The 23,024-nt window shown below is 38.4% G+C and overlaps 1 protein-coding gene across 1 annotated transcript in view; it reads right to left on the bottom strand.

Annotated features, from left to right (window-relative positions):
• Positions 1–1,596: 1,596 nt before the first annotated feature.
• Positions 1,597–23,024, bottom strand: part of PPFIA2 (PTPRF interacting protein alpha 2) — a 338,047-nt gene continuing 316,619 nt past the window's right edge. The window contains exons 23-33 of the mRNA XM_075057802.1: positions 20,960–21,041; positions 16,971–17,171; positions 14,872–14,934; positions 13,421–13,450; positions 11,606–11,781; positions 10,659–10,756; positions 8,679–8,854; positions 8,516–8,584; positions 7,381–7,540; positions 5,590–5,682; positions 1,597–1,894 (exon numbers count right to left, since the gene is read on the bottom strand). Coding sequence (XP_074913903.1) covers positions 5,624–5,682; positions 7,381–7,540; positions 8,516–8,584; positions 8,679–8,854; positions 10,659–10,756; positions 11,606–11,781; positions 13,421–13,450; positions 14,872–14,934; positions 16,971–17,171; positions 20,960–21,041 — 1,114 coding nt within the window. The 3' untranslated portion in view covers positions 1,597–1,894; positions 5,590–5,623. The remainder of the gene's footprint in view (positions 1,895–5,589; positions 5,683–7,380; positions 7,541–8,515; positions 8,585–8,678; positions 8,855–10,658; positions 10,757–11,605; positions 11,782–13,420; positions 13,451–14,871; positions 14,935–16,970; positions 17,172–20,959; positions 21,042–23,024) is intronic.

Below are 23,024 nucleotides of genomic sequence, written 5' to 3'. Positions count from 1 at the left end.
GAGCATGAGCTGTGACAGTGTGGGCTGAAAAAGAAATTCTGTAAAATAGGAGTTGGTGTTTACGAGGGGAAGTGTATTCAAACGATACTGCAACCACTGAAAATGGTGTTTGCATTGCTTTACTTCGCGACATTCAGGACTAAAATAATCCAAAAGGAGGTTGAGGGAGGAGAAGACGGAACATCAGCAAGGATGTGGGTTAAACCCCAGGCACTGTAGGTGAAAGAGCCGTGTCTGTGCAGAGCTGTGCGCTAACGCAGGCATCACCCATCAGCGAGTTCCGTGCTCCCTCTTGTGGCAGATTCTGACCAGTAACTCCATCGTGACTCCCACCTGTTAGTGGCAAAATGTGCTTACGCTTAGCTATGAGAAGTATCTGGCATCCAAACTATTTTAATGCTACTACGTACCAAGCTTAATAGACTTATAAACACAAATAGCACTGAATTCTTTTTTATTGACATTGGGGGAGAAAAATCTTTCACCATCTGATTGAAATTTGCCAAATGAAAATAGACAAAACAAATGTTTATGTACGTGCAAACATTGCAGATCAAACTGCTAAAAGAAATAACTAAAAGACAGGTCTTGAGCTAAGATCAAGCAGCAGAAAAATAGCAAATAGGTAAATGACTATTAAGTAGGTCTTACTTTGAAACTTCCCATTTAAACAAAGAATAAACAACAATAACACCACCAAATAAAGCCACAGCAGGTAATAGTTGCTCTTCTAAACTTTTATACACTATATATTAATCACTCTGTCTTTCAGTTATTTCCTCTGATAAAACTGACTTCTGTGAAGTCTCAGCAAGGCCATCTTGGCTAAAAGCATAACGTTAGACAGGAGCCTGTCTAATGCCCTGTTATTATGAAGAAATGGTGGGGTTTGGCTTCTCTTTTCTTTCTTTTTCTTTGTTGACTATATCTGGAAACAAGAATTTGATCCTATGCAAATATTAGTTCTAATTTTCCAATGCTGGCTGGTGTCTGAAGATCCTGGAACGAAAAGGTGGCTCTTGGTAAAGCAAGATTCGTCTTGGTCCGCAGGTAACATAGAAGAAAGTTTTTGGTTTTTTGTATAAATCATGTTTTATTAAATTGCTTTTTTTTTTTTTTTTTGTAAACAGTTCTTCTGGGTTTATTTGTTTGTTTTTAAGAGGTGAGCCATTATGGTGCTTCTCTATAGATATCTAACATTTCCATTTTTGTCTTTAGAGGTCCATTTTGGCTCCAGTTCCAGGTTATGTCATTCTATTATACATCATCAGAGGCAGGTGTTCAGCTTTAAATATTGACAGATTTTCTCAGTAGGAACATGTTGAAGCTTCTAACTCTGCTAAACATATTCATTTGACTGTTACAATCCAAAAACTGTAAAAATGGTGGAATGGAAAGATACAAACAGTATTATTGACACTGTATTGTCAAATGTTTGCACTGAGACCCCATGTACCATAGATTTTATTCTTAAAAAATCATATTTATATCCATTTACATAAGACTTACACATTTTAAAAGAAATACATACACAGTAAATACGTAAATGTCTAGTATTTTACAATAAAACAGATGGAACAATGTAAAAATGAGTGGCTTCATTTGATAAAAGCTTTGGATGTGCACTACTGCCAAATTTCTGATGACAGAGATGCTGAGAGGAAAGGGGGAGGTTGTTTTGTTTTTCTTTTTTTTTTTTTTTGTAGTAATTTAGGTATTTTTTTTTTACTCTTGTTTTAAACTAACCAATACATGAAAGGAACATCATATCTGTTTGTCTGATAAACCTTATGTGTTCTCTTCCCTATTACCCTGTTCTTGCAGAGAGTTTTAATGCTCTTTTTCCTAAGTAGTGGTAGTGCACTTCAGGTAAAGTAGAAGAAAGAGATGACATCTAAGGGAGAAAACAAACAAACATTAATTAGCAAGATGCTTTGATTCTAATTTGGTCTAGGATGCAATGACACCAGAAAATATTATAGCACTAAGTAAGCTAGTGCATGTTTTACTAAAACACGAGACATGCATGTGTTGTTTAATTTTAGATCTGCAACATAAATCTATTAATAATGCATTTTAATCTTTTACTAATGTATACTGATTTTTGTCCTAGATCAAAACAGACTCTGCTTATGTTCATTTTACAGTCGTTTTCTTGCTGTTTTGATTCAGCACTGGGGTTAGTTTCCTGCATCTGGAGACCTTTGCCTGTGTGGCACAAGGCTGAACACACATTTTAAGTGTTACAGACTTTGTTGATGTACCCTGTGAGTCTTGTTCACTGCAGCTTGACAGCATTTGCCTTCATCACCCTGACAATTCCTTTGCTATGGACCAGCTGTTTCCAGATTATTCACATCTTTTTGGAACTCTTCTCCATCTGTCTTTACAAATCCTCCTTGGAATCCTTCATTGATAAAGTGCATTGCTGATTTTACCAAATCCCCTTTGACATTTCATTAGGATAAAAGTGAAACTAGTATGTTCTATTGCCCCAGCCTGTGGCAACAAAACTGTCCTGGCTGAAACTTCTGACTTGGTGGTGACAAGTACTTCATAAGAGAAAGTGTTGGGAAAGCTTAGACAGTGTGACTGCCCAGTCCTCTGGCTGTGTAATGGCACTGCAGAGGCTCAGCTGGGCAACCTACACCACAGCAGAAGGCTTGACCTGTCCCATGTGCCCTATGGCAAACTTCTTTGCAAGATTAAATGGCCAGACACCAGCAGTGTTAAATGTTCTTAAATTTCTGATCTTCAGAGTGCTGTGCACTGGGCTGCGCAGAGTATGCTCATGTAACTGTTCTGAGAATGTCAGTTCATGGTTTCTGGCAGCTTATCAGGGTGGTTTCAACAAATGTTTAAAAAAATGCCTGAAATGCAACTTGAAAGCATATGAATTGAACCCAGCTGTTGTGAAGAAACACCGTAAGACACTGTAAGGTTGTACCCAATTGGTATTGTTGGCATAAACTATTTTGAAATACGAGGTGCTGACATTCTCTGTAAGAAAGGTGAGTAGCAGAATGCAAGAATCTGCAGCCTGCTGTGATCACAGGCCATCTCATTTGTTCCACATGCAACCTGTTTACAGCTCTCTTTTCAATCTGCTCTTCATATGCATATTCCCCTTTACTATATTAAAAATTCTCTTATATTGCTATTGTGTGATAGCTCCTCCAGCTATCGATCCCCTCTGCTTCTTAGTTAGAATCAGTCCCTGATTCTACGCATGCAGATAATTTAGTTACCAGAGTAACACAGCTACTGATGTATTCTAGGCAAGGTGTTACAAGCCTGGGTCTCGGTCTGATCTGGATCTGGAAGATTTCAGGAGGCATCATGAAGAAACTGTTACTCAGGAACTGTGATCACAAAACTCTTCTGTTGCCCTTCAACCAACTTCACATCCCCCATAGGAGCAGTTTTTGTTTATGCATTCATCCTTGAGATTCAGGTAATTTTTTTTAAGTTTTCAAGTTTGATATAATGATGAAGGAGATCTTTTCCCTGAATATTTTTTTATGTAATTTACTGAAATCCAAAATTATTTTAACTTGCTGTTTGGTTGCTAACCTGCATGACATTTTGAAGTTGCACTTAACGAACAGTGCATATACTAAAGTTGTAGTTCACACCGTCTTGTTGCTTCTTTAAAAGGAGTATATGGTAAGTGAAAAGAAATAGTATTTTACTGTCAGTCTTCCTCATTTATTAGCCTTTGCAATTTAGATGTAAATTTGATATTCTTATAGAGCTTTCAAGCATTTAAGATTAGAATGTAATTGGCAGAATACTGGACAAGCAGCAAGTACCAATGTGATACATATCGTTGATACTTGAAACACTACTAATAACTCCTGTAGAAATGGAAGTTAACTTGTACAGCTCGTACAATTTTGTATAAACATCTTTTTGTTCAAAATGCGTAACTCCCATATACATATAGTGCCAGCAAAGTTTGTTACTTTACTTCTGTTTGTGGATAGCTACTCTTTAGATGGTTTTTGAATACAGTGGGAATAAACAGCTTGCATAATCTTAAGTTAACTTTTGTTAACATACCAATTTTCAATTTCTGCCCTTGCTGCACTCTTCAAACCTATTGGAAAATATCACCTCATGTGCCTGGCCCATTACTACTGGCCTACTAGATAGCTTGGTGTTTGAACTCAATTTTTGGTCATACTTTATTGCTTTCAGCAGTGCAATTCTGAAGCATATAGGAGAAAAGATAAACATCTCTGCTATCAGTTTCTACCCCTATTGAACCCACTGAGAGTACTGTCATTGGCTTCACTGACATAACACCAAGTTCTAATCTATAAATATGTACACATTTAAACATTTATATAGTTCATGTGCTTCATCATCATCTTGTAGGACCAGCTGCTAAACATACCTATTTAAAAAAAAAAATCTCCTGTGCTTATTTTTCAGATTTTATACTCTTGCAGTCTCCTGAAGATCTGTGAAGTAATGCTTATATCATCGGTAGGATCCTGAGCAACCTATATTTTCCACTGGTAACACTTGCTGTTCCTAAACACGTTTTGAACCTGCCCAGAATTAGTAAAATCTCGATGGCCCCAAGCCTCTCCCAGTCTTGGGAGTCTAAAAAAAGGACTTTCTTGCAGATCCTGGCATATCTTGCCTATAATATGTAACAGCTACTGAAGCATGTTTAATACATGGTGAGGTTTTGGTGCTATCCAAATATTCTTCCCAGCTCCCCTACAATCCCCTGAGTAACTAAATGGAAAACAAAACTGTTTTACTGAGAAAATATTAGCATGAAATGGTGCCATATTGATGAAAGTGCTCATCATGTTAGTATTTTGCAAAACTTGTGATGTAGCAGAAAACTGTATTTCCTCAGAACTCTGGAAGAGTGCATTTGTGAGATTCATAGCCATATTCAAAAGATAAGTGGTGAGAAATGCAACATAAATTCCAGTACTAAATCTGATCCAAAGTTGCATTCAGCTCAGAATATCCTTTCTTTGTCAGTAGTCAATTCTGAATGATTTGAGAAGTGCAAGAACTTATGTAATAGTTAACGTTGGAAGATTTTCTGTATAGGGAAAGTTTTGTTCTAGCTTTCTGCAGCTACCTGATGTTCTAAATTGAGCCATATCTCTCATTAAAAAAAGAAGAGTAAATCTCTTCTGCTTTACTAGCTTTCCCCCCACTCCCTCTCCTTAGCTCCTGGTAGAACTCCTTCAAGTTCTCAAAGTAAATTCAGGCCCTGTGCCTACTGCTGTCTCCCCAGTTCTACCTTTAAGTTTGAGAGCGTACAAAATACGCTGTGGTTGGTGAGCTATCATCTGAACAGAGTTCTCTGAAAACTTTTGTCTTATCTGCTAAAGTGGTTTCAGCAGAAAGAATCTGCTGTTTGAGATGGGGAAAAGAATAGCATTGCCTCTCTTAGACTGAGCTTGAGACTGTTGTCATGATCAAATGACCACCCTAGTGAGCCTGAGTTAGATCCTCTGCGCCATGCTGGCTCTTGCTTGAATAATGCCAAGGAATATTGGGTGTAGTGTACAGTTTTATAAGGAGCTTTCATGATGGCCCCTTATGAATACTCACAACAATTCAGTGCTGGCTTCTTTGCTAGGCCTTGTCAGCATGAGTATGTGCGAACTGTTGAGCTGTCTAACCTCTGCAGTCGTGATGAAGCAACTGCAAATTGCAAAAAAAAGAAACAAACCAGAACCTCTTTAGAATCAGGAAGAAAATAAATCAGTCTGTTTCCCACTGGACGGGTGGTTATTAAATTGCTCTGTGGCTTTCTGTGACATGATCGGGTCATGGTCTAGTTCAGAACTGAGAGTTTCTTCATGTCTCGTGTACTATTGAAAACTGTCTTAAGTGACTACAGTTTAGAACTCAATTTTGTCTTTATTTTGTTGGAAGTCCTAATACTGTACCTATCATGCTGTTTAAATACTATAGTGTTCTTAGCACTGGGAGATAGGAAGCCAAATCCTGGATGAAGACATTGGTCTTCAAAGCTACCTGCCTTTAAGTCTACTGAGTTCAGTACCCAGCTCAATAATAAACTGGAAGACCTCAAGTAAATCACTAAATCTCCCTAGTGCCTTAGTTCCCCATCTGTAAAATGGCAATAATATCTTCTACATCCTAGCCTGGCTAGAAGATGAAATCCATGAATGTTTGTAAGGTTCTTGGCTACTACAGTAATGTGGGCCATGGAAGTGCCTAGGGAGCTAGTACCTTTATTTGTACATGAAATTTGCCTTGGAATGAATTCTTGTCTTTCAGCTTCATCATTGCTAAGAAGTACAGGATTAAAAGCAAAGCGTGCACATGAGCAGTGGAGTCAATGGAATTCAGTGATGCAACCAGTAAATTATTCCATCTGTGACTGCAACTATGAAGTCTTGTTTTTAAAGGTGAGAAACTAATGGAATTTAGATGGCTGTAATGGAATTTAGATGGCAATATTGTCATACTAAGTTTATTCAAGAGTTACAAAATGTAATCACTACAAGCAGTGTGTTAAATTACTTTGAGACAAGTATAGACCTAAATTCTCTCATGAGGAAATGAACAGCAGTATTTTTAAATGGGCCAATCTGTGTACTGGTACTTCTCAGAACTTCAGGCAGATATACATGGCTTTATCATCCATAAACCTGACAGAGTAGGTGCAATGGGATTTGTCCCTTCTGCCTGCCCTCTTAGAATGATTCTTAAATTTGACTTATTTTTTAATTATGATCTGCTTGTTACTTTTCCAATCATTGCTGAGTTAGTGTATCTTTTGGAAATTAAAATTTTTCCAGAGAAAATGAAGACTAGTATACAGTAACTCAATTAGTACCTGAAGTTCAGTATTTGCTAACTACACTACCCATCTGATTGTTATTAATTACTAACAACTTGAATTATTTGATGGTCAAGGCTAAGCTAGTAGTTAGTTTGAAAGTCAAATAGGAAAATAAAGGTGATAGCCCTTTCTAAGTTCATTCTCTAAAATACATTCCACCTGCTGGAGAGGCTAATGAGCTGAAAAATTTGCTTAGATATTATATGCAATCTTAATTGAAAGTCAGTAAATTAATTCCTCAATTTCTAATGTTTCCTTTGCAGATCTAGGATGGCTAGGTGGCCTTTTTTTAAAAAAAAATATATATATATAAACACTGACACTCTGAAGCAAACCTGAAAAAATCAACAGTATGCCAAGTCAGTGCTTGTCCATTCCCCAATTAATTCAACTCTCCCAGACTATGTTCATCCTAGTTATGTGAACACAGCCATTCCGGTGCAAGACAGACATGCACAAAAAGTCAATTTAGCACGCTAGAATAAGCCGCTTGCTTTTCAACAGTAAGTGCAGAAATGACTGCATACCATCAGTCGCCATCTTCCGTGACTGCCCTGATGTTGTGGTTAATCTGAACCCAGCCGGCAGTGTTTCCGACGAGCCCGGCATCATGCTGATCCCATGAACCTCGCGTGGAGGAAACTGTCGTCGCCAGGAGGGGCCGCGTCTGAAGTTCTTGTCATCGCTCTGTCAACACAGAGTTGTACTTGATAAAGCAAAGTGAATTTTTTTGATTAATTATCCTGCTGTCTGCTGCCTCTCCCAGTGTCAAATGTGTTCTACAACTACCCTGCTCTGTTGCACTGCATCCAGTAGCTGCAATGCATTTGAGACACTCTTATAAAAGTAAATGCTTTAGAAATATTAAATGCTAGGGTGGAAAACTCTTCTTAAACCTCTGGGTCCATATAGTAGAGGGTTTTAGTATCAGCTGAAATAGAACTTTCTTAAAAGTCAGCTCTCTTCCAAACACAGTAACAGAAAGTAAAGTGGTTTGTTACTGCATTAGGAGGCTTACATAAAGTGCTAAAAAAGAATTAAACATTCATGTGCATGCCCAGAATTCATAGGTATCTCACATTTTCAGCAAGTCCTTAAAAGTTTTATTCCTCCTCATGTGCAGAAATTCAAGACTTGAACATTTTTGCACCGGACTCTTACCTTAACATGAATATTTTCCATAGGTGGATGTGAGATTCTTTTTCCTAGATAACTGCCCCAAATCCCACTCTATTACATACAGATTAACTTTGAAGAACCAAAAAAAAAAACCAAAAACAAACCCACCAAAAATCCACTTTTCTTCTTTCTTTATTTTTAAAGAAAGGGTGTAAGTGTCCTAAAGAACAGGTTGCACAGGCATCCACCCCACCACCACTTGCTCTGGCAGTGAAAATTCTACTCCTTTCTGCATGTTTCCTCTATGGAAAATGTTTATCTTTAAGGTAAGAGTGCAGTGCCAAATTTAGCATCCAAAATGATATGAATATGTAGTCATACTGAGGTTACTTTAAAAACCTTGACTGGCATTTCCTAATTTTTTTTTTAAAGCTGTAACTGACTCTTTTTAACAGTGTGCAAATTAACATGTCTTCATGCATTCAATTTAATTTTTATATTTTACTGTGATACTCTATAAATACTGAAAATAAAATCAATTACTTCCTCAAGTCGTCTTTCAGTTCCTAGTGCTAAAAGGTTGTTGTATTCTCTCTCAAGGATCTGCCGTGCCTAGGGATACCAAAGTAAAAAATTAAAATAGTTGAAGATGAATCAAAGGCAATAATATATACAGATTAACCAGAAGCAGCATGAGCAAACTTGCCTGGGTGTTTTGTGTTGGAATCTGTAATAATAAAGCTAAACTGCTGTAATCAAAGTTTTCATCCAGGGCTATAAGTGAACCATGTACACCGCTTTCTAGAATATTATTTGCATATTCCCGGAGGCCAATAGCTTGTATCCAGCGTATGACTCGATCATTGCTCCATACCAGCACATCTGTAAGGACATAACACCAGTTCAGTCTCCTGATACCTGACAACTTCCAAACTCTACAGGTGCATGCATGTAGTTTTGCATGCACTGTGGATGTCATACTGCTTTATTTCTTAAATGAGGAATGCCAGCAAACTATTCATAGAGCTTTAATATCTCCAAAATCCTGTGTGATTTTTAGCTACCTTCAAGTTAAATGTTTAGTCCAAGTGAGAAAGGTGCCTCCAGAGGGCATCTCCAGAGTGCAATTCCTCCCACCTCCTATAGATATCCTTTTCAATTCTTAGGCAAGATTTTACAGTTTAACAGTGCAAGAGCACAGGAGAAATATCTGTTCCTCAAGGCTTCACTTGAAAGTTTTGTATTAAACATTTTGAGACTCGGGTCAGCACCCACCATTTCATAACATGCCATAAAGCAAATGATGAGTTCACAATTCTGGAGCCTAAACCTATTTTTGGTTCAGAAAGCTGGTTGAGCTGTTAAGGTCCATGCCAGTTATAAAGCTGAGGCAGCAAAACAAGCTAGGAAACCATTTCCGAGGATTTGGCTATTATAAAAAGAAATATTCTACCCTGCCTGTAAGATTAAAAGACAGTTACTTATACTGATCTTTATACTCGTGAGTAGGAAACATAATACTGACTTTTGTGTTACTAAGTGATGAGGCTTTTTCCTGAACCCGTAGGAGTCCCGCTAATGTAGCTGTGCTGGGAGCAGGCATTCTTCAGCGCCTGACCAAGAGCATCCCAGACTTTGGGGTCAGGATCAGCTGAAACACAGCATGGCAGCCAGGGATCACTGAGACCAAATCCCCCCTGGGACCGTGTCTAACTGACGGATCCACGACCGGGGGAAGGTTGGGTGAAGGAGGCTGTGGGTTATTACCCTTGTCCTAGCAGTGACTAGCCTTGAAGCAACACCCAAATTTGAGACCGATACCCAATTCCCCCACGTCAGTCTCCAGCTATACCCACTCAGGCTGACTGACACTGATGCCTCCACATCCAAAGCAAAGTCTTTGCCTTAGTGCACGCCACCATCTGCCTTGCTTTCACTGTAGCCATTCCCCCTTCATAATTCCCTTTTTTTCTTTAGCTCTTCCAGTCAGCATTGTGCTTGAGAAGTGGTAACTGCTGTATTTGCTAGAGCTGGAAATGCTTAAAGGAATCAAAGGATTCACTTCTGGTAATGGAAAAAACCCCAACACTAATTGTTACATATAAAAGGAACCGCGCAGCGAGCCTGCAACTGCTCTAGAGAGCTTCACACAGAAAAATACTTTAAAATCAGATGTTAAATCTTCTAATAAGGCCAGTTCTGTTAGGAACTATTCTTATATACCAACCAGCTGCCTCAGCGGCCACCTCTCAAAGCAGCATTTTCTATGGTACATAATTTGAAGCAAGAAATCAAAGGCAAAGTTTTTCAAAAGCAGGAGCACAGTGTTAGGGTTCTGCATGCTGCCATTTCCCAGCAATGCCCCCAGCACATCCCACTGAGCTGCAAGCTATTTGGCCGCCTGCTTCTAAAACTGAAAGAGGCAGTGATAAGCTCTGTCCCCAAAATCCAACTTAGCAAAACGTATGTATCAAACCACCATTTGGAATTGCAGCCCCAATTTAGCAAAGTACTTAACTGTGCCTAATATAAGGAGATATTTTGTGTTCTGAAGACAGATAGACTTAGGTTAGTTTTACTTAAAGGACATGCTTAAATGCTTTGCTAAAATGGCATGACAAGGGGTTAATAGTGTCAAGCTTCAAAAGAAGAAACATTCCCAGTATTCATTCCCAGGAACTATCACCTTTTATTTCATGCTGACTCATTTCTCTTCGCTTTTCCAGTTCTTTTCTATCATAATTCAATCTCTTTAAACACATGATTCCATATTGCAAGCTTGTTCTGTTATTTAAAAAGAAACATTTACAGAGTTAATAAAGATAATTTTGAAGATGGGAACATATGTAGGATGTATTTCCTGCATGTCACATGAGGTGTTTCATGGTGCCCATGTAGCAAATCTTGAGGACAGAGGGCAGAGCAAAACCATTTAAAAAACTCCACAGACTTCAAAAATGAAATGGATGAAACCAAAATGAGTATGTTTGAATAAATGTTCTACCATAAGAAACCCAAAACATTAAAAATCGCATTCAGAAAAGGTCAGCCCTTGAGAGCCATGAAATGTTTTGTCAAATCAGGTCTCAAAAAAGTGACAGACAGTACCTTAAAAAAAAAATCCCTTTCCTGTCACATAAACATCATTCTCCCTAAAGTCTAAATGCCTTTATTTCCATATTTCCAATTTAGCTTCCTGGCTATATCCCTAGATAACGCGAACAACTGTCAGTTTGCTTGTACTGTTAGCAGCTTTTATGTGCTACACACAATAGCTTTTCATTATTATGAGATCTCACGGCTTCAAATCTTAGTCTGCTGCTTTCTGATACTTTAAACCACTTAATAAATTATGACTGTTTCTGTAGTGTCAAGGTTTTATTTATGTATTAATGGTTCCCCACTCATTATGAAATTTATCTGTACCAATATCTTAGTTTTGAGACACATAATTGCAATGCAGTTGCTATTACTAAAGGAATGTCTCTCAATTCAGATTTCTGACACTCAGCATTCACTTTTCTGTGTGGTTTTCTACCAGTACAACAGAAAGTAAGTTTTTATTCTGTGCAGCACTGAACACTACATCAGACTATGTGTGTCTTTATAGGTATAGTCTTTATACCAACATACCGGTGAAAGCTATCCACCATTTTTAAGTGCACACGCAGATCTTTCTTTGTCAGGTGATCTAACATCCTCGCATCTACCAGGCATTCCATAAAATAACTTCGGTACTGAGGTAAACCCAGACTGGGGAGCCATTCGTTACCTATCCATTCGTGGTTCATATCGCCATAAGCCAGGGTCTGCAGGGGAAAAAAAAGGGAGAGGGCGAATAAATTCTTGAGTTTGTTCCAGGTTGCACCACAGACTGAAGACAGAATATCTATCTCTGCTCTGCTCGTTTCTAGCGAGACTTCCTAGCTCAGAAATCCTGTCTAAAAAAAACCCCAGCACTTCATTTTTGCATTGTTTTGGCCTTGGATGTGGAAGCCACTGTGAGATATTTGTTACTGATAGCAGTTTTACATGTTGTGTCTTGTTTTCTATCTTTGTAAATTTTAAGCAATTTTTTTGTAATAAGAAATAGTAGTTTCAATTTTGACTTTTAAATCCAAGCAAACTTATTACACAATCAAAATGTGTTTGCTTCATAATCTTACTTGCTTTCAGTTGACCTTCTAGAATATTTATGCTAGGCAATTCCTACATTGAACTTGGTAATACAAACGTGGCCCCAGGGAATCCACTGAAGTTTGTGTCATTGTTTAGTGGGGACTAGGATTTCCTAAATAGGATCTAATGACACTTCATTACAGGTTACACACCTGTAGTCCTTTTGGGACTAAAAGTTCATTTCAGTTGTTTGTCAGCCAAGCTTACCTTCCCCATCAGTCTTCACCATCAGTCAGAGCAGGTGACCAAATACATTCTATTAATGAGATATTTTCAGCTGTGAACAGCTTAAACCTAAGTGCATCATATGCAGAGCTCAATAAATTGATTCTTTAAGATACAAGCAAACCAGATTCCTCCTGGAAGCTAGCATTCAGGCATTAAGCGACTTCATTGTTCAGCTGAAATTTCAATAGGGTGAGGAAGAAAGTGTATGAAAAAAACATATGCATGTTGAGCTATTCTTATGTGGGTTGCACACTTAAGATGCAAAATAGATTTTACATCTCACTATTGGCAATTATTTTGGGCTACTAAAACTTAACAGGAAAGAGAACTCATAAATCAAAAAATTAACAGCTCTTCAATAGGATCGTGCTCAGCTTTGAGCATCGCTTTCAAGCCTAATTATATTTTTGGTTTTGTTTTTAATGTCTTCTGTCATTATAGACAAAAGGATAACCCAGTGTGAGCTGGATATATTTTCTATGGGGGAAAATATAGCCCCCTCATCTCTCATTCCTGAGATTTTGAAGAGAAAAGCCATGCCATAAATAAAGACAGTAAGATTGTGTAAGAGTGTGCATATATTAGAGAAAGAAGCTGAAAAATATAAGTAACTGTTAGTCTAACTAAAGTGAAAAATTTTGTTCCTAATTATACAAGACTGATACTTGGGTGTGATTTATACAATTGTTCTAAAAAAAATCTGGTGTAATTTTAGAAATGTTAGATCTCAAACTGTTGGCATATTTAATCAGCCTGCTTTCAAAAATACTTTTTCTAGATTTGGCTGCGAGGTAGAAGATGTCTCTGGAACGTAGTTGTTTCTTTTAAGAAAAATATTTACAGCATATGTACCTCTTTGTGCTTTTCCTAGGAAACCTGTCCAGAGAGTACTTGCTTTGTATTAGAAGAACTCTAAAATGTGTAAATCATAATTCAGTTGAGATACTGTCACAATACTATACTGCTCTATGCATATTGATACACTGTTAATTATATTATTATTAGCTTTCCGTTCAAAAAAACAATGTGAAAGGGTCATACCTGAGCCCAGCTGCCTTCTTCAGACTCCTTCTGTGTTATCAGCAGGAAGCAATTAGTAAAGCAGGTAAAAAGACAATAAAAAAGAGTTATAAAAAGATGTGGGTTTCACGTGTATGTTAATCTTAGAACCAATGAAAACATACATGTAAAATGTGCCGATAAAATAACGCCAGTCAGCGGCAATGCTCTGGGCTAAACTACCTTTTAAGGTAGTTTACAAGACCCAAACCATAAAATCTTAGCAGGGCAAATCTAGCTAACTTGGTGAACCTTTACAGCATTATCTTAAACACTTTTTAGGGTTTCACAATCCATTTACTTAGAAAATTGGGCATTAGAGATGCCATTTTTTGTTTCTAGTTAGATTTTGCAACATTCACAACAAAAAGGTGTCTTCCTGTGAATGTATTGTAAGGAGCTTTTTATATAACATTTTTAATGGCAAAACTATATTTTTCTGGCTGGCCAGTTAAACAGGATCAACTCTACTTCTGGTTAGTTGAGTGTTATTATATTTGTATTTATCTTTGGCCACATAATAAAATTGAAAATGAGCTCAGCTGTAAAAAAAAAAATTATTGATGAAAATCTGCTTCATGAATGTTCATGAAAAAACTTAGTATAGCAAGTGTAAATTTCTAAGAAATAAGTCTTTATTGCATCAAAATTTAGCTTCAGTACCTCCCCCACCATTTATGGACTGGGCTGACTATACCATTTTCTAATCTGAAGACAGATTTTTCAGACATCTCACTGTAGGATTGTATTATGTTTTATAAGCACTGTTATGGAGTTGTTATGATGTAATGCTAAAAACAAAACCTAAAATAACATATGTTCCAAGTAAAATAAAAAAGTCAGAACTATTGAATAAAATCTATTAATATTTATGTATGTCCCCCCAAAGCAGGGAGAGGTTTGACAAAAATCAATAACTAAATGACACAGTCCATGCACCCTAAATCAAAGACCATGAATACACAAGTATGGACATGAGAGACTCAGTATTAATGAAAACACTGAGTTGTGTAAGGCACCATTCTCAAGCCTTTTCTTAGTTCATTCTGTTTTCAGCAACTATAAAACTATATTTAGAAGAGGTACTTCTCAGGGAGTAGAGTACAGGGGAAATGTTGCACCTGTAACCGCGACAATTTCATTTCATTAAATGAGGTTTCACACTGGCAGTGAAACTATTATGTACTGTAAAACTCCAATACTGGTTTTAGGTTCACACAATTTTTGTGATAGCAATACAGTTTGTAATTTCTTTTGCTGAGAAAGGATGTAACTGTTCTTTAGATTCAATTTCACGACTCCCTGCAACCTTCTAATGGCGTGCTTGGGAAGCATCCTACAGAAGATACAGCATCTGTGTTAAAGGAGACGAGATACATCCTAGTTCTCTTTCAAGCACTGAAACCATTTTAAATGGAAGTGGAAAGACTAACCGTCTTAGCTGGAGCAGCAAGATTTTCCATTTCTTCATGGGTCACCCAAACATTGCCTGAGGGCTATGGACAAGGCCCGCAGGAAGGCAGGCGGGATCCACATTAGGTAAGCAGTGGTAAAGAAGAAAGGCAGCACCACTGTAAGTTAACAGCGTATAGCATCACCATCAGCACAACCACGTCCTTGCCTCTACCGAGCTGCAACTAGAGACAACTTTAGACAACTTGGTTTGTATCTTTCAGTTAGAGGATTCTGAACGGACTCGATGGAGTGTTTCAACTAGAACTGATGGATGAAATCCGGCAGACCACCGTCACAAAGGAAAGAATAATAATTAAAGCTGCATTTCACACACAAGTGGCAAATACAACCTTTAGCTCATAGCTGTCTGGAGGTAAGCTTCAGTTCTCAAAGATTTTCCCGCCTAAATATTCTGCACACATCACATGTTCATACTGTAATCTAAATAATGATTACTTCCATTGCATGTCTGTAAATCAAAAATGTCAAGAGAATTCACTTGTAAAACTATTTTTCCTCATCCTATTGTTTTCAGTCAGATTATTACTAGGACAATGAGATGAGGCAGGGAGGGGGTGTGGAAGTCTGCTGTGTTTTCTTGAAAGCTGAAGTAAATTCACTCCTTTCCTGAGAAAGAGGGGAGGCAGAAAGACTTGGGACTTGGAAATGCACATTGCAAGACAGGGCAGCTTTGTGCTGCCAATTACTCAGGGAGAAATAAAAAAAACCAAGGCAGAATTATTCCCAATGTTTCTAGCTTGAATGTACTGTTTTCTCATTTCATAACTGTCAATGCTCTTATGCTTTGAAATATGTTCTTATGCTTTTAAAATCAAAATTAATTTTGTTTAGTAATTCAAATTCCTGTTGAATCTATACTGCTTTACTTAGGTGAAATCCATTATGATTCATAGTATTACCATGGTTGTGACATATATGACATGAAGATAAAAGGCGAGTCAATAGGAACATTAGAGTCCTGTTGCCCAGTTGCTTATGTCGCTCAGTGGATCTGGTACCCCTCATTTCCACCAAAAGATTCTCCATGAATTCCATGAAGAGATTAAAAAAATAAACATTATTACTATTATCATCATCATCATCTTACTATTAGAAGTCTGGGCTGCACTACTTGAGTAGTAGTCTTTGTCCTTCACTTCTATGCCATGTTTCCCATCTGATCAAGACTTTTTTTTTTTTTATTACAGTCTCTGTTGCCTCTTTCATAGCCATCACCATCAGCCTTTCAGCATGAAAATCCCCCTTTGTTATCTTTTTTCTTTATCTCCTCATCAGTTTGGCCTGGTTTTCTTCATTTTCCACTAAAGGTGCTTTTTATCTATAGCACATACATTCTTACTCTCCCCTAATCTACTTTCTTGCTCTTTTTGATATATTGCCCTTTCCTTTCAGACTTGTATCTCTGTATTTCTTCTTTACTTGCTTCATTCCCATCTTCTGTGTCTCTCTCTCCCTTCCTCACTGAATGCACACACTCCACTTCTCCCTTTCCGACTCTCCTTTCACACCTCCAATCACTGCTTCTCTTAAAAGCATGAAGAACCAAAAGCCAGCCAACTCAGATGAGATAACATTTGAAAGGATGCAAAAAAGGAGAATGGGAACAAGATTCAAAGGAGCTGTGTTCCTACATAACATCTCCCCGCTCCTGCCTTGCTCCTCCCCATCCCACCCCCACAAAAAAAAGGAAAAAAAAAAAAAAAAAAAAAGCGAAACAAAAAAAGAGAAACACAATCTGGTTTGGTTGGGAGAGATGACTTAAAGGAAGAGACATGCAAAAGTACAAATAAGATGCTCAATTCCGATCATTTAGATAACATCAAGGTTAATCAAAAGCACGACTTAAAAAAAAAAAAAAAAGAGTATCTGCTAAAGGAAAAATATCAGTGATCAACAATCAAGCAAGTGATGAACAGGTCCTTCTGAGTCTCTATAGGACAGTTCACACTGACTGGGAAGTGAGTGTTACCACAGAGCCACTCTCGTACTACAAAAGTCTTTCTGCAGACTCCTGCAGGGTGGGGGGGGAAGAAAGAGTTAGCTGAACAGGACTCACTGTTCTGGATGTTGGAGGTGCTGATGGACTTGTCAGTGACACCATCTCCTGGATTGCTAATCGGAGCTTTAAGCGATGAAGAGGATTGCTGATTCCAATTTCTCTTTGGATCTCGGTATCGGACAAAGCAGACATAATAGCTCCGCTCTTCACGTTGGCACGGCAGGCAGCAACGTACCAGGCTGGCATGCCTAGCCAGAGCTGTGGAGAGAAAGGACACGTTCACCCAAAGCATTGCTTCATTTCTCAAATTAAATTAATCATCAAGGCACCTATCAGTCTGAATCAGCATGGTAATACACACAAATGAGTATGACTATCATAGTCTTTAATAAACCAGAATTGTTTCAGAACTTTTGAAAGTGTCATGGCTTCACATGAACTCTTTTAGTTGCTTTTATTGTAACCAGAACTTTAAAGCAAGGGATGCTTTGAATTATTTTTAGAGCTGTGCCTCCAGCACCTACTCCTTTCCTAGGCCTTTAAGGAGCAAGTAGTAGCACACGTCAGTGTTACTGCCCATTTGATAGTCTTGTCTTATATATACAGAAAACAATCTAAAAGGAATTAAGTAATTTTTTCACTTTTGAACCAAAATGGTTTTCTCTCTTTTTCTGTTTTAGTCCCTATGGTGTACTCATGGGGCACAGTCTTATAATTCTCAGCTTTTATTTTTTTGGTAGAGATAAACAAAGCACAGTTCACATAACCCACCTAGTGAGGACTGAGCTTACTGTAAATTTGGGAACAGTCTGGTATGGCGTCACATCCCAGCTAAAAATACTGGTTAGAAGTTGCAGCAAAACGTGAGCACAGCTACATCACCTGTGGATTTAGAAGATACGTATTTGCGGCTTCATGCTTTTCCTCTCCTTATGTTAGTCTTACCAGCTGAGGTCAGCCACAGCCCCTTGCGTCACCACTTAGTCTTTCCTTGTAAGAGGTATTCGCCACTCCTGGCAGTCTTTGCTGGGACCTACTGAGTAAGAATTCTTCTTGGTTTTCTCAGCTTTCTCATTTTGTGCTGCCTCATTAATAGGACTGTCAGTGTCTACAGCTCTTTGCTCCCAAAGGAGATAATTCCATAGCAGGGATACATACGTGTGGGAAGTTTTTGTCACAGTATGAAATACATTATTCTCTAGCAAAAACTGGATGTAAGTAGCGAATGCCATAATCACTGAGATTTTGGGGATAACGCAATGGAAAACAAAGACAGGCCTAGCTAGGTGCATCTCAAATAGGCCATCAGAATTAGCTCATTTCATTATTTTAATTTTCTCTCTTAATAATGGCTTACTAAAAGAGGACACAAGGTCACAGAAAGGAGTCAAGATATGCCATCAGTAAATTCACCAACAAATCTGGAAAGCAGAGACCAACTGAAAGGATTTTTATTTAATTTCTTGCAGTACAGGGAACTACTGTGTGGTTAATAACAAGTCTATACCTTATCTGGGAAACATTTACTTAAAAGACAGCTGTTAGATCCCTGTTATGTCACAGAGAAAACAGACTTGAATGTCAGATTCCAAAAGAGCTCCGTCAGGCTTTTCTGTACTGACTCCTGATGTACCACAGAGCTTGAGGAACGACTGCATCATGTTTCAAAAAGCCCTTCCCACTGATGGGATGAGCCACTGCCCTCCATCCAAGGCTAGTCTGAACCTCAAAAATATGATCTAATTCCAACTAACTGTAACAAAATACAAAGTTTCATGAAAGTCCAAAAATGAAAACAAAAATTACGTAGATTACACCCAGCTGCACTTAAACAAAGGGCCATGAGGAAACTATGCATAGCTTTAAAATGTATTTAATATTCTCATTTAATTTGACATTAATTTTTTTCATACATGCACTTGAAAGCAGGAAAGCGTAAATACTGGGAGTTATTCACCCTGCAGAAATAGATTCAAATGTTTGCCGCTCATTAGGTAAATTAGTTCTTTAACAAACAGCTGTCTCTACCAAAAAGTGCAGTTAGATGAAAACAGTCTCTAAGAAAAGGGCACAGTAATTTTTCTATGCCGAGAACCCAGATATCAAGATTGATATACTCTTCCAGATTTAGTTAAGAAAAGCCACAGTTCTTAAAATACATCTCACCTACATCTGTGCTACATACAAATGACCAGAATAAATGCTACGGCTGAAAAGTCAAGCCCTGAAAAGTTTGGAAATGCCACAATTGCTATCACATATACTTCTTTATTTTGGGCCTTTGTCTCCTTTAATATTATTTTCGTTCTTTAGTCGAAGGGTCACATATTATATATTCCCCAGGAGAGTATGAAATGCACACAGTGTCCATTTGCTGACTGAATGCACTGATGCTCACTGAAGAAATACAGTACTTCTGTCCTCGTATCTTTTTATCATCAGTATTCAATCTGCATTGAATACCGCAACATAAACTTCCTCATGGGCTTTCCTGTGCTACTCTCATCATATTTCCCAAGAAGTTCATAGACATCAATTTCTCTTTACAGCCCCTCTCTGAGACACACAGGAAGCATATCCTATTTTAGAGCTAGGAATCAAAGGAAAAAAGACTAGGGCTTAACTTGTCAGAAATGTCTTCAAATTTTGGGTCACCCTGGAGGACATCAAGGGCGGATTTTTCTCAGTATTCAGAAATGTATAGACCTTTGTATGTTCACATTTCCAGCAAATCAGCTTTGACTGTAATATTGTATATTTCCGACTGATATAAATCTGTTTACAGAACTCTCAAAGTCATATGAAAAAGTCAGGTAGTGGCCAAGTTAATGAATGTTTCATATTAACAGAGATATTTTGGGGGAAGGAAGATACCATCCCATTTTCCAAGGTCATACACAAATGCTTGAACTGCCTTTCTGCAGTTTTCGTTTCATCTTTTTCATTAGGTACCTTCAGCAATTCCAATATGAAGCAGAAATTTTATAGACATTAGCTGCTTTCATTCCTCATCCTTCATTTATTCCCTGAACATACTCCTGTTAAAGCTTTGGAGAGGAACCTTTTTTTTTTAATTGAAGGGAAAAACTCTACAAATTCTATCTGATGATTAATGGATGGATGATACCCTCAGCAGACCTGAGAATAGGTGGGAATACATAGAGACGCTTGGTATAGACAAGGAATAGAGACGCCTGTTCCTTCAGCCAACAAAGAGCTTGTATCTCTGCTGAAGTGATACAGCCTTGTCATGTAAAAGTGACCATGTATTTGTATAAGAACACCCTTACTTTCTGCCTTCTCCTCCCCTCAGCATCTGGGTATTTTTTGAATAGTTCTTTCACCTAAAACATTCATTGATTTTTGTCAAGATTGATGGACAGCTCTGCTGAATGTTTCTCTGGATGGGTTCCAAAATCCATTCATTTAGGCTCTCCAAATCAAGGAGAGCTCTCTGCAGATTAGATTCCAGAGGTGAAGGCACTGCCTGTCAAATCAGACAGATTTCAACCTAGATCTCCCACACCCTGGGTGAAACTGCCAAGAGGAACACCTCTTTTTCCTGTTCTGAGAGATATCTAGGTAAATCAGCCCTTTCCCATTATATTTTTTAAAAAACCAGAAAGTTACAAATTCTTTAAATGTATTAAAAATTCTGAAGATGTAACTTCTGTGTTAAGCTCAAATAAAATTTGATAGCTAATTTTTGTTTTCTCCTTAGCACATCACCCTACATAAACTCTGTCTGTGGAGTTCCTAAGTATTTAGAGGCTGAGAAATTATAAGATTTCATAAATTCGGGGTTTGAGTGCGTTTAATAAGCCTTTTTTCCTGTCCTCATCCCCCTATGTAATCCTGTCTTACTTTTTTCAGCTCTAGTCTCTGCTTTACGCCATCCAGTGTCAAAATCTTCTTAGTGCTCATGGCACAGTGCACAACGGAGAGAGAAGGAGACTTTAATAGTCTCCTTTAGAATTTGTAAGGATGAGCACACAGAAGCAGCCTACAAACGTGACTCACATTTCCAAGTTATGGCCAACACTCACCTCCAGCCAGGCAACCACTGTTGGGCCATCCCACTGTGCAAAAGGCAAACCCTTTCTCCGAGCTTCTTCCAGAAGTTCATGTCTAAAAATGGATCAAAAAATGTTATATATGCAGAGGTATGTGTAGGGACAATATAGATGCAACCGTGCCTCTTCATTAAGGGTAACAGTGAAACATGCCGACAGGCATAGAAAAGACCAGTGAACGATACAGCTCCTTCCCCTTTTTGAATGTATTCCTTAAACTATTCCCAACTCTTCTTTTTTTTTCTTGGTGCATTTTTGCATCCCTTTAAACACCTAACATACAAAAGGCAAGGCTTCAGCCTGTTCTTAGCTGAAGCAATATAGAATTGGGATAACCTATACAAAAGGATCACCCATATAATAGAGGATATCGGTGAAGAGAGAAAACAGAGATTCCTCCTGAGACTAGTATAGCTCTGGTCTGGTAATGACCCAGAAAGGCCCACAATAGCCAACTTCTAGACCTGAGCCAAGCATGGGTGTAACACAGCTGGGTCTGAGTGGTCTCTGTGTTTGAAACACAAAACCTCCTGGACCAGCTATGCACAATTCTAGGGTCTCTGGAGTACAGCTATTCAGCATTTTAAATAAGCCATCTGTGGCTAATTAAAAGTTGGTTGTATATTTAATAGTTCCGTGTTAATTTTTTTATTATTATTGCTTATATACAACAGAAATCCATGTGGTTTACTGGTGTATACGTTTTTATAATTATGGAATTGATGTGGTTTCTCAATTTTATACATATATACATAGATATATATCTATTGAGTTGATTCGATACCAATCCAACTCCTGCACTTGCAGGTTTTCTGGACTGCAATGAGCGTGTATGTAAAACATCATGCTCAAAGCTTAAAATATGCTTTTAATACAGTGGTATTAAATATTTGGTAAAGTTACGTATAGGCCAGTCAGCTAGACTATCAGGAAAATGCTCTATATTAAACACATTCAACCATTTGATCAGACATTTTTACTCCTGGAGCAGGAATAAAGAGCCCACCATGGTGGTGGCATAGAAAAAGCAGTCCTTCAAAAGTCTTTTTTTTTTTCTGTTATTTAACAACATATTTTCAGCTGCTTCTTACTGAGTGAAACACCAAAGAAAGCTCTTAGCAACAAGCTGTAGTGAGAAACAAATTAGACAGGGACTATGCTAGTGTAGTATTAAAATTTGCTTACATTCCCACATAACAAAGAAATCTTGGAATTACAGCTTCAATTTTGCTCAGTCCTCCTTTATTACTACAGCCTTTGTGGTTCAGTTATCCCTTGGCAATTCTTCACTGCCTTAGCAGCCTTTCAAATATATATACTACAAAATCACAGCAGATAAAAGCGATGGAGTCATCTTACCCCTAAGGAGTATTCCTTCTGGGATTTTTGCACTGCTGAGGGGCCAGACTGAGAGATTTCAGCTTTAGTGGAAAATGGAACTCAAGTATGCAATTTTGCATATGTGTTTAAATCCTGGCTCTGAATATTAATAGAAAGACAGCTGCTTTACTTTCTATGTTTATGCTGTAGTAATATGTAACATTACAAATACTTGACAGCGTTACTGAAGTTTATCTAGCTTCTCCTCCCACACATCCTTCACAGCATACCTCATCCTTTGTCACTCAGATTTCCAAAGACTTTTGCTTTCTGTGAAAGCACGATCTTCAGTAAAACGAGGAGAAGTTGCTCTCCGGGTGCATAAACACCATGTTACCTTCCGTAGCTGGTGGAGGTATGGGAATGCCGTATTCCCGGGGAGGCCAGCAGCGAAGGCCAAGAGAGACGTACGCGTTCGGCTGCTTAGGAGAGCGGAATCAAGGCACGGCCAGACGCGACCACCTCCTCGCTACCTGAGGACGCGGTGTTTGGGCTGCAGCCCTCCCCGGCGCTGGCTCCGCAGGCTGTCCGCGCAGCTACGGCAGTGCTGCACCTCCCGCCGGTGCCGCCGCGGGGCTGTGAGCTGGCGTGGCGGTCCGCAGGGACAGCCAAACTTTCAGGGATGCCCCTTCCTCACCTGGCCGCTTTTGGTGTCCCA

Source organism: Buteo buteo, chromosome 26, assembly GCF_964188355.1.
Source record: "Buteo buteo chromosome 26, bButBut1.hap1.1, whole genome shotgun sequence".
NCBI lineage: Eukaryota > Metazoa > Chordata > Aves > Accipitriformes > Accipitridae > Buteo > Buteo buteo.
This window is presented reverse-complemented; position numbering and strand designations above follow the sequence as displayed.